The sequence below is a fragment of the Leopardus geoffroyi genome, chromosome E2 (genome assembly GCF_018350155.1).
Source record: "Leopardus geoffroyi isolate Oge1 chromosome E2, O.geoffroyi_Oge1_pat1.0, whole genome shotgun sequence".
Lineage (NCBI taxonomy): Eukaryota > Metazoa > Chordata > Mammalia > Carnivora > Felidae > Leopardus > Leopardus geoffroyi.
The window spans coordinates 17506607-17521988 of NC_059335.1; the positions used below are offsets into that span (position 1 = coordinate 17506607).

The window sequence follows — 15382 nt, forward strand, 5'->3', positions numbered from 1 at the left end:
TTGTAAATATTTTCTCCCAATTTTGTGGTTTGGATTTTTACTTTCTTTTACTTTTTTTTTTTTTTTTTTTTTTTTAAGTAATCTGCATCCCAGTCCTATATTTTAAGATAGAGATTTATAAGACATTTTGGATCCTATCTTTTTTTTTTTTTCTCTCTCCATGGAGAAAGGGTAAAGGATTCATTTTTAAAAGCCTTTATTATTGGCAAGGCTTTTGTTTGCTGTGTATTTTGTATATGCTATTTTGTTTATTTGTAAGATTGCACTTAGCTAGATTTTGCTCTTTCCCAGGCCCTTGTAGAATATAGAAGAGTCCTACTGTATGAAAGAGGTTTTAGTTCCAGTTACAGGAATATTGAAATGAATGCAGGCCTCTAGCCAAATAAATGTGCTTATTATACTACCTTCATGGCATAGGCACTCCTCCATAGCTTGCTTGCTTGATCACCTCCTTCCTACAGTGCCCTTCTCCATATCTTCTCTTTCTATCTTACAGACGTTTTCCTGGATGAGTCAGGTTGTCAATACCTGAACCTACTCATCAATTTTAACCTCATTAAAAATGGTACAGTTATTATGTGCCTCCTGATGGAAGCTATAGGAAGTACCCAGCACCACCTCTGACATATTTCTGCCCCTCCAAAAAACAATGTGAATCAGGCCTCCAGATCTAACTACCTTTTCACAGAAAGTATGGAAGTAAAGCAACATTTTAAACTGTTCCATGAAGATGCAATCAGCCAAGAATGTGGGAGATTCTACTGATTCAAATGTTTCTTTAATTAATAAAAAAATAGCAATAAAAATTTTTGAAGGGTTTCTAGGGGCTCTTATAGATTCTAGAGACTTAAGGAAACCTACCCACTAAATGCAATGTGTGGATTTAATTTGAATCTTGATTTGAACAAACCAACTATAAAAAATTACTTTTGAGAAGATTGGGGCAATTTGAAACTTGATCTGGTTATTAGGAAGTTATTGTTAATTTTATTAAGTATAATAATCATATTCTGGTTGTTATGCTTTTTTTAAAAAAAAAAGGGCTAATCTGCTAGGTACTAAAGTATTTATGGATAAAATACTATGATGTTTGGTATTTGGTATGTAAGATCTGCCTCAAAATACACAAGGGGTTAAAAAAAAGGAAATAAAACAAGATTTGAAAAGTCTTGCAAAGTCTTACTAATTGTTGAAGCAGAGCAATGGATTCATGGGGGTCATACTACTCTGTATACTTTGGTATATTTTTTGAAAAATTTTGTAATAAATGTAAAAAATAAAAGCCCTCTCATTTACTAGTAATGCATGGGTTTATTATTTCAGGGGTTGGTAACATTCAGGGATGTGGCCATAGAGTTTTCTCAGGAAGAATGGAAGTGCCTGGAACCTGCCCAGAGAAACTTGTACAGGGATGTGACTCTGGAGAACTTCAGTAACTTGGTGTCACTAGGTAAGGATGTTATACAATCTAGGGCCAGACAGGAAACGAAGCTTCCAGGGACTGTAACAGTGGTAGGTTGTTATCACCTCTGGCAAGAAAAGGTAAAGGGAGGAAACTGCCCCTGGACAATGGTGAGAGCTAGAGTCATGGAGAAGGGCCTGGCTGGCAGCAACTGTAGCTGCCTCCAAAACTCCTGGGTCAGAGGAGAGAGGGAGAAGGATGAATACCCTGAGCTCTCTCATCCTACCCACTGGCCTTCTGCTGATGCTTCCATATGCCAAACCCAATGAGAAACCACAGAGCCAGGATAGTACAGTCCCTCCAGGTAAGCTGTGTGGGGCACAGAGCAAGGAATGGATTGAGTGGGGAGGAGAGGGCAAATGGAGAATGACCACCATAGCTATCTACTCTAAATAACTCAGGACTAGCCTTCTGGAATTTCTGGTTTCTTCACAGTGAATTTCTAGGGAGACCTATAGGTTTCTGGCTAAATTTCTGCTCTCTGTTTCCAAGGGAATTCTTTGTGGTTTATGGATGTGCAAAGGGGTAGTTCCATTAGCACCTCTGTTTTCCTGTCCTTTGGACAAACTTTACACCTTCCTTCATTCCTTCCTTCATAATTGTCTCTTTCATTGGTGACCAAGGGACTGTGTTTGAATTTTGGAACAGGACAATTATGCTCCATTTCTTTTCCTATTAACAGGACTTTCCATTTCTAAGCCTGACCTCATTTCCTTACTGGAGCAAGGGAGAGAACCCTGGATGATTGCAAATGATATGACAGGACCATGGTGTTCAGGTGAGTGAGGGGTGATCTAGTGGGGGAGGTCATTGGGAATGATAATAGCCAGTAGGTGAGTCAACTGACAGCAGTAACTTAAGTCATTACTGAGAGGCTCCCCTCCAAGGTGTACTGAAAACTGTAGAACAGCCTGAGACATGAAGACACAAAAAGCAGAGATTGTGTCAGCCTCAGCTCCCAAGGGAACCTTGCCCTTACCCCCATTATCTTTTCTTCTTGCATATTTTCCTCCCACTTCAAAAAGAACATGCTCCCTTTTTCCCCTTTTGCTCCACTTTTACCTGTACTTTGGATTCTTTTTCCTGCAAGCATCTTCATCCCTTAAAAAATACTTTCGGGGCGCCTGGGTGGCTCAGTCGGCTAAGCGTCCAACTTCAGCTCAGGTCATGATCTCCCAGTTTGTGGTTTCAAGCTCAGGGTTGGGATCTGTGCTGACAGCTCAGAGCCTGGAACCTGCTTCGGATTCTGTGTCTCCCTCTCTCTCTGCCCCTCCCCCACTCTCATTCTCTTTCTTTCAAAACTAAACATTAAAAAATTTTTAAAAATACTTATTTTCTTAAAACAGCTCATTTTACCCAATTCAGCAATTCATTTATTCTCTAAATGTTTGAAGATAAGGTCATGTAATGGCTAAGGGACTGACTTGGGAATCAGATTGAGTTCAAATCTTAGCTCTGCCAATTACTGAATCTGTGAGTTTAGGTAAATTGCTTAAAATCTCTGTGCTTCAGTTTTCTCCTTTGCAAATGAGATAAAAATAGAGCCCCCTTCATGTAATTATTATGGTTGTTATAGGAGTTAATAATGTGAAATGCCCAGAACAATGCCAGGCAGTAGTGACCATTAAATAAAAGTTATCAAGTATTATTAATTGGCACTTGCTGGGCAATACTGGTATCTTTGAATACTTATCAGTTACCCCCCCCCCCCAACTCCTCTGTTGTTGTAGTTATTTATTTATTTTCATTGGGATTATTTTTTTCTCTATCTAAAGAACACCTAAAAATTTCCTTTTGTGTAGGTCTGTTCAATAAATTCTGTTTTTGACCATATGAAAATGTCTTTGGGGAGACTGGGTGGTTCAGTGGGTTAAGTGTCTGACTCTTGATCTCAACTCTGGTCATGATCTCACAGTTTGTGGGATCGAGCCCCACATCAGGCTTTGTTGTGACAGCACAGATTTTTTCTCTCTCCCTGTCTCTCTGCCCCTCCTCACTTGTGTTCATACTCTCCCTCAAAACAAAACAAAACAAAACAAAAGGTCTTTACCTTCTTTCTCATAGGATATTTTATATATTTGTTTGTTTCATTTTAAAGATTTAATTTTTAAGTAATCTCTACCCTCAACATAGGGCTGGAATCACAACCCTGAGATCAAGATTCCCATGCTATACTGACCGAACCAGCCAGTAGGATATTTTAAATGAGAATGGAATTAATGTGTTAGCAGGAATTTTCCAAAGAAGAAATCCTACCACTGACTTTTCTCTTCCAATGTCATCACTAGGTCAAGTTGTTCCAATTTTGGAAAATGTTCTCTACATATATTTATTTATTTTTTTAATTTTTAATGTTTATTTTTGAAAGAGAGTAGGAGAGTGGGGGAGGGGTAGTGAGAGAGGGAGACACAGAATTGGAAGCAGGCTCCAGGCTCTGAGCTGTCAGCACAGAGCCTGACGCAGGACTCGAACTCACAAGCTGCAAGGTCGTGAACTGAGCCGAAGTCAGACACTTCACCAACTGAGCCACCCAGGCACCCCTACATATATTTAAAACTAGTGTTACTTGGAAAGGAAACTTGCCTCTCTGTTTATCTCTCATCGTTTTGATTATATGATTTAGAATCTGCATGTCCTTTTTTTTTTTTTTAATGTTTATTTATGCTGGGGAAGGGCACAAAGGGAGGGTGAAGAGGATTCAAAGAGGGCTCTGTGCTGACAGCAGAGAGCCTAATGAAGGGCTTGAACCCACAAACTGTGAGATAATGACCTGAGCCGAAGTCAGACACTTAACCAACTGAGCCACTTAGGCGCTCAAATCTGCATGTCCTTTTAACTTTCTCTGTACTGGTGCTATGAAGTTCTAAGAACTGTTTCTTGTATTATATGTAATGTTATTGTATTTTACATTTTTGTAAAACTTGAATTATATTTTTTCTGATATTCCATCAAATGCCCTCTTTTTTTGGTCTAAAAATTATGACATATCTTTGTGTATCCTTTTTTTAAAAAGTCACAGCCACTTGAAGTGTGTCCATGTACTCAAGATTCTGTTAGAGTTTCTTCTTTGAATCAATCCAAGATTCTTTCACTTTAATAAGGGGATTCAATCTATTCTCATTATTGTAATGACTAATGTGTCTATTCTTATTCCTGTCATTTTATTTCATATGTTCTGTTCTTCACTTCTATTTCTGGCTATTTCCATTCTGCTCACCTTTGATTATCCCTCTTTCTACCCTCAAATGATTTTAAAGTTGTACTTCCTATTGCTTTGAAAGAATAGTCTTTAATATGACTTTTAAAAATTGGGGTACCTTGGTGGTTCAGTAGGTGAAGCATCTGACTCTTAATATTGTCTCAGGCCGTGACATCCCAGTAGTGAGATTGAGCCCTGCTTAGGGCTCCTTGCTGTGTGTAGAGCCTGCTTGGGGTTCTTTCTCTCCCTCTCTCTCTGCCCCTGCCCCACTTGCATGTATGAGCGCTCACTAAATAAATTAATTAATTAATTAATTAATTAATTAATTAAATAATAAATTTAAAATGTACTTAAAACTGTGTTTCTTTACCTACCTCAAGACTGAAATAGAATTTTTTTCTTTTTAGTAAAGTTTTTAACTTTTGTATTTTGAATAATTTTTAGGCTTATAGAAAACTAGCAAAATTGTTAGAATTCCCATATGCCTTTCCCCCAGCTTCCACTAATGTTAACATTTTACATAACCATAGTACAGTTATCAAAACTAGGAAATTACCATTGGTACAGTAGTATTAACCAATATAGATGTTATTAGAATTTTGTCAGATTTTCCCCTAATGTTCTCTTTCTGTCCTAGGATCCAGTCCCAGATCCCCTGTTACATTTAGTTATTGTGTCTCCTTAGCATCTTCTAATCTGTGATAGTTCTTCAGTCTTTCATGACCTTGATACTTTTGATGAGTACTATTGTGGAGAGTACTTGGTGTTAACATGGTTTAATACTGGTGGTGTTAAACTTGATCACTTGGTTAAGGTAGTGTCTCTCGTGTTTGTCCCTATAAAGTTACTATTTTTCCATCTGTAATTGGTAATTATCTTGGGGGAGATACTTTGAGAATATACATTTTGCCTACTGATTTTAGCATCCATTGGTGGATCTTCTCTGTAGCAGTTATTACAATAGTGTTGCCTCGTGTTGATTTTCTTTGTACCTTATTCCTTCTAAATTTATTAATTGGAATTCTCCTGTAAGAAAAAGCTGTCCCTTCCCCCTCTCCCATTCATTTATTTATTCAGTGATTTATTTTTATTAATATGGGCTCATGGGTATTTATTATATTCTATGGGTTGTAGCCCAGTACAATTGAACAAAATAAATACATTATTTATTTTGTTGTTCAAATTATTCAAGCTTTGGCCATTGGGAACACCTTCAGGTTGTTCCTGGGTTCTCTTGACATGTCCTCATTCTGTTTTGAGGACTTCCTTATTTTACCACAGCATGTTTCAGGTTTATCTTGTATTTTTCCTGCCTCAGCCATTCCTCAAAGAAGCCCTGGTTTCTTTTATTGGAGAATGGTATGAAATAGCATCTTTGAATGTCTTTTTCTGAGCAAAGTAAGACTTTTACCATACTTTACTTCCATGTGCCTTACCAGGGTTTGGCAAACTACAATCAGTGGGTCAGATCCAGCCCGTGGCCACTTCTTGTACCACCTACAAACTAAGAATAGTTTCTACGTTTTGAAAGGGCTTAAAGGTAGATAGATAGATAGATAGATAGATAGATAGGGCTTAAAGATAGATAGACAGACAGATGGACACACAGATAGACAGACAGACGGACAGCACATGCATGCATGCATATGCTACAGACACCTTATGTGGTCCACAAAGCCTAAAACATTTACTATCTGGTCCTTTCCAGAAAAAGTTTGTTGGCCCTTGCCTAGATTCATCCTCACCCTCACCCATTCTGATTTTGTTTTAATGATCTGGAATTCTAGTTTCATACTATTGTTGTTCTTATATTTCATAAATTTATTATTATTTTTTTAATGTTTTATTTTTTATTTTTGAGAGAGAGGGAGAGGGAGAGGGAGAAGCTGGTGGGAGCAGAGAGAGAGGGAGACCAAGAATCCACAGCAGGCTCGAGGCTCTGAGCTGTCAGCACAGAGCCTGATTCGGGGCTCAAACCCATGAACCATGAGATCATGACCTGAGCCGAAGTCAGATGTTTAACCAGCTGAGGCACCCAGGCACCCCTATTTATTTATTTTGAGAGAGAGACAGAGAGAGCATGCACGTGTGCAAGCAGGGGAGGGGCAGAGAGAGAAGGAGAGAGAATCCCAAGCAGGCTCCATGCTGACAGCACAGAGCCCAACATGAGGCTTGAACCCACAAACCATGAGATCATGACCTGAGACGAAATCAAAGAGTCAGATGCTTAACCAACTGAGCCACCCAGGCTTCCCTAGCCATTTTTAAGTGTACAATCCAGTAGCATTAATTACATTCCCAGTGTTGGGCACCCATCACCACTACCCCAGAACTTACTCATTATCCCAAATAAAAACTCTATCCATGAAACAATGACTGTCTATTTTCCCTTTCTCCCAGCCCCTAGTTACCTCTGTTCTACTTCCTGTCTTTATAAATGTGACTAATCTAGGTATGTCATGTATTTCATGTAGCATAATGTTTTCAAGGTTCATCCATGTTGTAGCACTTACTGGAATTTTCAGAAAAGCTGAGCGTTTTCCATTGTGTGTATATACCACATTCTGTTTATCCATTTGTCTGTTGATGGATGCTTGGGTTCTTTCCACCTTTTGGCTATTGTGAATAATGTTCCTGTGACCATGGATATACAAGTATTTAAGTGCCTGTTTTCACTTCTTTTGGGTATATACCTAAGAGTGGGATTGTTGGATCAGATGATAATTGTATGATTAACTTTTTTGACAATATTTTCTCAATTTTTAAAGAACTTTTCATAAATCATAAAGATTATCCCATTACCTGCTATATAAGTTTAAGGGGGTACCTGGATAGCTCAGTTGGTTGAGCGTCCAACTTTGGCTCAGGTCATGATCTCATGGTTCATGGGTTCGAGCCCCATGTTGGGCTCTGTGCTGACAGCTCAGAGCCTAGAGCCTGCTTCAGATTCTGTGTCTCCCTCTCCCTCTGCTCCTCCTCTACTTCACTCTATCTCTCGGAAATAAATAAACATTAAAAAAAAATTTTTTTTTAAGTTTTAAGTATTTTCCTGTCACTTGTCTTTTGATTTTACTTTTGGTGTTTTTTGTTCATGTGCAAGTTTTGTTTTCTTTTGTTTTTCACCTTTACATATGGAATTTACTAGTCTTCGCTTTGGTTCCTTTTGGAATTTGAGTCATTGTTTCATTGTTAGGTTTCCCCATACCTAGGTTATAAAGTATCTACTTTGTTTCCTCCTAGTATTTGTATGGTTTCCATTTTCTTTTAACATTAAAACTCTAGGGGCGCCTGGGTGGCGCAGTCGGTTAAGCGTCCGACTTCAGCCAGGTCACGATCTCGCGGTCCGTGAGTTCGAGCCCCGCGTCGGGCTCTGGGCTGATGGCTCAGAGCCTGGAGCCTGTTTCCGATTCTGTGTCTCCCTCTCTCTCGGCCCCTCTCCCGTTCATGCTCTGTCTCTCTCTGTCCCAAAAATAAATAAATGTTGAAAAAAAAAAAAACTCTACTTGCAGTTTGTTCTGGTATATGGTGGCATAACATATGGATACATTTTTTTTTTAATGACAAATTTGTATCTAATTTATTTATTTTTATTTTTTTAAATTTATATCCAAGTTAACATATAGTGTAATAATGATTTCAGGAATAGAATTTAGTGATTCATCACTTACATATAACACCCAGTTCTCATCCTAACAAACGCCCTCCTTAGCTCATTTAGCCCATTCCCCACCCAAAACCCCTCTAGCAACCCTCAGTTTGTTCTCTGCATTTGTCTCTTATGGTTTGTCTCTCTCTTGTTTTTATATTATTTTTGCTTTCCTTCCTTTATGTTCATCTGTTTTATATCTTAAATTCCACATATGAGTGAAATCATATGATATTTGTCTTTCTCTAACTGACTTATTTTGCTTAACATAATATACTCTAGGGCACCTGGGTGGCTCAGTCAGTTAAGTATCTGACTTCAGCTCAGGTCATGATCTCGCAGTTCGCGAGTTCAAGCTCCGCGTCAGGCTCTGTGCTGACAGCTCAGAGCTTGGAGCCTGCTTCAGATTCTGTCTCCCCTTCTCTCTGCCCCTCCCATACTCATGCTCTGTCTCTCTCTGTTTCTCAATAATAAATAAATGTTAAAAAACAATTTTTTTAAATACACTCTAGCTCCATCCACATTGTTGCAAATGCCAAGATTTCTTTTTTTTTTTTTTTTTTTTTTTTGATTGCCAAGTAATATTCCATTGTGTATACACACCACATCTTCTTTATCCATTCATCAGTCAGTGGACATTTGGGTTCTTTCCATACTTTGGCTATTGTCGATGGTGCATGTGCCCCTTTGGAACAGCACTCCTGTATCCTTTGGATAAGCACCTAGTAGTGTAATTGCTGGGTCATAGGGTAGTTCTATTTTTAATTTTTTGAGGAACCTCCATACTGTTTTCCAAAGTGGCTGCACCAGTTTGCATCCCCACCAGCAGTGCAAAAGGGTTCCTTTTTCTCTGTATCCTCACCAACATCTGTTGTTGCCTGAGTTGTTAATTTTGGCCATTCTGACAGGTGTGAGGTGATATCTAACTGTGGTTTTGATTTGTATTTCCCTGATGATGAGTGATGTTGAGCATCTTTTAATGTGTCTATTAGCCCTCTGGATGTCTTCTTTGGAAAAGTGTCTATTCATGTCTTTTGCCTATTTCTTTACTGGATTATTTGTTTTTTGGGTGTTGAGTTTGATAGGTTCTTCATAGATTTTGGATAATAACCCTTTATTTGATACGTCATTTGCAAATATCTTCTCCCATTCCATTGTTTGCCTTTTAGTTTTGCTGATTGTTTCCTTCACTGTGCAGAAGCTTTTTGTCTTGATGAGGCCCCAACAGTTCATTTTTGCTTTCATTTCCCTTGTCTCTGTAGACATGTCACATAAGAAGTTGCTGTGGGGGCGCCTGGGTGGCGCAGTCGGTTAAGCGTCCGACTTCAGCCAGGTCACGATCTCGCGGTCCGTGAGTTCGAGCCCCGCGTCGGGCTCTGGGCTGATGGCTCAGAGCCTGGAGCCTGTTTCCGATTCTGTGTCTCCCTCTCTCTCTGCCCCTCCCCCGTTCATGCTCTGTCTCTCTCTGTCCCAAAAATAAATAAACGTTGAAAAAAAAAAAAAAAAAAAAGAAGTTGCTGTGGCTGAGGTCAAACAGGTTGTTGCCTGTTTTCTCCTCTAGGATTTTGATGGCTTCCTGTCTTATGTTTAGGTCTTTCCTCCATTTTGAGTTTATTTTTGTGTATGGTGTAAGAAAGTGGCCCTTGTTCATTCTTCTGCATGTTGCTCTCCAGTTTTCCCAACACCATTTGCTGAAGAGAGTGTCTCTTTTCCATTGGATTTTCTTCCCTGCTTTGTCAAAGATTAGTTGGCCAAATGTTTGTGGGTCCATTTCTGGGTTCTCTGTTCTGTAGAGATCTATGTACTTCATTGGTCTATGTGTCTGTTCTTGTGCCAGTACCATACTGTCTTGATGGTACTTGATGGTACTTGTCAAGCTTTGTAATACACCTTGAAGTCTGGGATTGTGATGCCTCCAGATTTGGTTTTCTTTTTCAGGATCGCTTTGGCTATTCGGGGTATTTTCTGATTCCATGCAAATTTTAGGATTTCTGTTCTAGCTCTGTGAAGAATGCTGGTGTTATTTTGATAGGGATTGCATTGGATATGTAGTTTGCTTTGTATTGGCATTTTAACAATATTTGTTCTTCCCACCCATGAGCATGGAATGTTTTTCCTTTTTTTGTGTGTGTCTTCTTCAATTTCTTTCACAAGCTTTCTATAGTTTTCAGTGTATAGATTTTTCACCTCTTTGGTTAGGTTTATTCTTAGGTATTTTATGGTTTTTGGTGATGGATACACTTTTATCTTTTTCCAAATGAGTATCCTGTTGTCCAAACTTTATTTATTACAAAAATTATCCTTTTCCCCTTTGAAATACCACCTTTATAATAAATTCAATTTCCATATAAACTCCAGTCTCTTTCTGGCTTTCTATTGTGTTCTACTTATCTGTCTCTAGAATGCAGTATTTGTTCATCAAACAACCCATTATTAAAAGTTTATTATATACTACGGTTTGGTTACAAAAGCTAGTGAGAAAGGCTGTATTTTTACCTTTGGGGATATTTAGGAGGAACAAAACAAAAAGATCAACAGATGAATAAGTAAATGAAAATCTAATTACAACTGATAAAAGTATTATGAAGGCAGGTGCAAGATGTGGAAGAGAGACCTTTATAAAAATTAAGAACACCCAGCTTAATTTCTTTTGCTCCCTTCTGGCACCTCATCATATTTGTGCTTTCATGTACTCTTTAGAAATTGCGGGGCGCCTGGGTGGCGCAGTCGGTTAAGCGTCCAACTTCAGCCAGGTCACGATCTCGCGGTCCGTGAGTTCGAGCCCCGCATCGGGCTCTGGGCTGATGGCTCAGAGCCTGGAGCCTGTTTCCGATTCTGTGTCTCCCTCTCTCTCTGCCCCTCCCCCGTTCATGCTCTGTCTCTCTCTGTCCCAAAAATAAATAAACGTTGAAAAAAAAAATTAAAAAAAAAAAAAAGAAATTGCACAGCAATATTTGAGACTTACATAAGCCATTCACTTTTTAAGGTTATTTTCATTTTGTCTCTCTAGTCAGCTATAAAATTTTTTGTTTCTCTTAATGAAGCTTGCTTGTATTTTCTTTTCTTTTTCTTTTCTTTTCTTTTCTTTTCTTTCTTTCTTTTTTTCTTTTTCAGAGCTGGAGTCCAGGTGTGAGAAATTTCCACAAAAAGATATTTTTGAAGTAGAGTCATTCAATTGGGAGATCATGGAAAGCCTTAAATGCTGTGATTTTGAGGGCTCCAGTTTTGGAGATGACTGGGAATGCAAAGGCCAATTTGAAAGACAACGAGTAACTCAGGAATGCTGTTTCAAGCAAGTAAAAATCACATATGAAAACATGCCCACTTTTGAGCATCATACATCCCTCACTTTACATCAGAACAATGAGATTGGTGAGAAACTGATCGAATGTAATGAGTGTGGGAAAGCATTTAGCCGTGGCTCACACCTTATTCAGCATCAGAAAACTCATACTGGTGAAAAACCATTTGACTGTAAGGAATGTGGGAAGGCCTTTAGTCGTGCCTCACACCTTGTTCAACATCAGAGAATTCATACAGGTGAGAAACCTTATGATTGTAAGGAATGTGGGAAGGCCTTTGGTCGTACTTCAGAACTTATTCTACATCAAAGACTTCATACTGGTGTCAAACCCTATGAATGTAAAGAATGTGGAAAGACCTTTAGACAGCATTCACAACTTATTCTGCATCAAAGAACTCACACGGGTGAGAAACCCTATGTATGTAAAGACTGTGGGAAGGCTTTTATTCGCGGCTCACAACTTACTGTTCATCGGAGAATTCATACGGGTGCAAGACCCTATCAGTGTAAAGAATGTGGGAAAGCCTTCAGACAGCATTCACAGCTTACTGTCCACCAGAGGATTCATACCGGTGAGAAACCCTATGAGTGTAAGGAATGTGGGAAGGGCTTTATTCATAGCTCAGAAGTTACTCGACATCAAAGAATTCACTCTGGGGAGAAACCCTACGAATGTAAGGAATGTGGGAAGGCTTTTAGACAACATGCACAGCTTACACGACATCAGAGGGTTCATACTGGTGACAGACCCTATGAATGTAAGGACTGTGGGAAGGCCTTTAGTCGTAGTTCATACCTTATTCAACATCAAAGAATTCATACAGGTGACAAACCCTATGAATGTAAGGAATGTGGGAAAGCCTTTATCCGTGTTTCACAACTGACTCATCATCAGCGAATTCATACTTGTGAGAAACCCTATCAATGTAGGGAATGTGGAATGGCCTTTATTCGTAGTTCACAACTTACTGAACATCAGAGAATTCATCCTGGTATCAAACCTTATGAATGTAGAGAATGTGGGCAGGCCTTTATTCTTGGCTCGCAGCTTATCGAACACTACAGGATCCATACTGGTTAGAAAGCCTTGAATGTTAAGGGTATAGGAAAGCCTTTACATGGATTTCACACCTGACTCAATATTAGGTAATGTGTAATGTAATGTGATTAATGTCAGAAAACCCTTACTTGTCATTTCCATTACGGAACATGGGATTATTCCTACCAGAAGAAAATTCTATAAATGCAGGAATTCTTTTTGCCTCACACTCACTGCTTACTAAGCATCAGAAAACTTATGCTGAAAAAAATATTAATGTGACTATAGAAAACCTTTCTGTTACCACACAAAATGTGTTAAGCTTCTGAGAATTCCTAAGAGAAAATGACCCTATTAAGGTATTTTCTGAATGTGCCTTTTACCATGATATACATATTATTTAGTATTATCTAAGTTCCACCAGTTACCGACTGTATAGCATTGAACAAATTATGCAATCTTCCTGTTTCTCAGTTTACTTATTTTTAAGCAGTAATCATTATACTTACCTGATAGAGTTCTCCTGAGGACTATCAGATATTTTTTATAAACCCTATATATAGTTCAATAAATGTTAGTTATTGTTGTTAATTTATAACAGTATTACTGTTAAGGAGTTCATGTGAGAGAAGGGCCTTATGAATGTGCCAAATAACAAAAAGCCTTCATAACCACTTGTTAACAATAATTCATTCTGGAAAACAGTAGTAAAGTATAATTAGCATAAGAAGGTCTTCATGATATTGAAAGCTAGGAAGTCACAAGATTAGAAATTAACAGAAGAGTAGCCAAAAGAAATCGACCCACTTAGAAATCTAAAGCCACTTCCCAGTATAACTCAAGAGCAGTCAAAAAATTCTATACATCAAAACCAGTTCCGTACAGCCAAAGCTATGTTCCTGTCACCCCAGGATTGAAGGTAAGGGCTTTGTTCTCCAAATGTAGATCTCCAGCACTTACTCATTGCCAGTCACATACTAAGCCTATTGAATGGATGAATGGTCAACTCTAAAAATTAGAGGGAAATTACCACATAAACCCATATCAATAGTAAGAATGATAATTAAAAATAAAAAGTAAAAAACAACAGTAGGCTGAATCTGAAGGTTGTTTATTTAACAATATAATAAGATGGAAGACTGACAACTCTGAACTACAAGAAAAACATTTAGTCTTATGAATAAGGAAGGGGTGGGTATTTCTTTTAAATAGCTACTATGCCTGGCTTTAATGTATTTGGAAATTTAAAGAAAATGGATTTTTACAAAAGTATCAAAACTGTTTTAAGAAGACATGGAATACCTGAATGATTGTAGAAGGACATAAAAAGACATCAAAGCTCTTCCCTTTAAAAACAGTTTAGCCTACTAAAACTTCAAGGAACAGATAGATAATCCCTGAGAGAAGCTTGCCAGTTCATTTCCAAGGCTAAATAAAACTATGATAAAAAAAAAAAAAAAAAAGGATAGCTCCCAAGAAACAAATTGTAGATGATCATCATTTGTGAAAATAAATATAAATAAAATTGCTGCTAATTGAATCCAATCTCTTCAAAGTTAGAAGCTAATTAAAAAAAAAATTTTTTTTTTTAATGTTTATTTTTGAGAAAGAGTGTGAGTGGAGAAGGGACAGAGAGAGAGGGAGAGTCTGAAGCAGGCTCCAGGATCTGAGCTGTCAGCACAGAGCCTGACATGGGGCTAAAGTTAGAAGCTAATTTTAAATAGAATGTCTAGAATTTCACCTGTCGTGGATTAATTATGTTTTCAGAATTTTGATATGACTCCAGGAGATGACAATGGTAGGGGAGAGAGCCCTGATCCAACCCTAGTGATACACGGATCAGAGCCTGTGAATGAATCTGGGGAATCTTAAGGAAACATCCCCTCAGTCCAGGCAGTGGCTGGGGCACAGGGCCTGTTGTGTCCTGATGCCATCCATCTTCTCAGACATCCAGACTGTTGACTAAAGCACCTATATTTTCTGTGTGTGTCACTGCCTACACAGGATTAGGAAGTAGTGTTCTGTATGTCATTTTACTTTAAGTGGTTTAACGATTACAGTGTACATTTGGAGGAGTTCAAAGCTATGACATTAAAAAGTGTCGCTTTGAATAGTAACAGCACACTCATAGGATAAATATCTTAAAGTTACAATTTGGTATATAATCTCTACTCCATCTCTGCTGTTACTCTATGTACCTATCACTGCTGTCAAGTTCTTGTGTGTACTGCCTGATTTTTATGTTTGCCTAAGTGTAGACATACACATAACACTCTTTATAAAAAAGATTTTTACATAAATGGTAGCAAATTTCTATACTTGTTATTTTTGCTTATCCATACACCTTGAAATTGGATCATATTGATACATATATAGCTGCCTTATTCTTCCTTAACAGCTGCATAGTATATGTGTTTCATAATTTATCCTGTCAATTTAGTTTTTTCCATTATTTTTGCTTTCAAACAATTGTATAATAAATATCCTTGCACATAAATTATTTTCTATATGTGTGATATCTCTTTAAGATACATTCCTGAAAGTGGAAGTGCTAGATCAAAATGTATATACATTTTTAAAACTCTCTGTTTACACAAAATCTTATAATGTACCTCCAGTGCCCCCATCACCAGCTTCAGTAATTATTAGCTCATGGCCCATCTTGTTGTGTCTGTATCTCCACCCACTCCTCCACCCTCATGTTAGTTTTGAAGTAAATCCCGGCAACATCA

At 38.1% G+C, this 15382-nt stretch overlaps 1 protein-coding gene across 7 annotated transcripts in view; it reads left to right on the top strand.

The window, feature by feature from the left end:
* The window catches only part of ZNF565 (zinc finger protein 565), a 34842-nt gene extending 19695 nt beyond the window's left edge, over positions 1–15147 (top strand). For all 7 annotated transcript variants that reach the window (XM_045441130.1, XM_045441123.1, XM_045441126.1 and 4 more), the window contains 3 exons: positions 1324–1450; positions 2145–2240; positions 11422–15147. In XM_045441130.1, coding sequence (XP_045297086.1) covers positions 1324–1450; positions 2145–2240; positions 11422–12692 — 1494 coding nt within the window. In that variant the 3' untranslated portion in view covers positions 12693–15147. The remainder of the gene's footprint in view (positions 1–1323; positions 1451–2144; positions 2241–11421) is intronic.
* Positions 15148–15382: the final 235 nt, after the last annotated feature.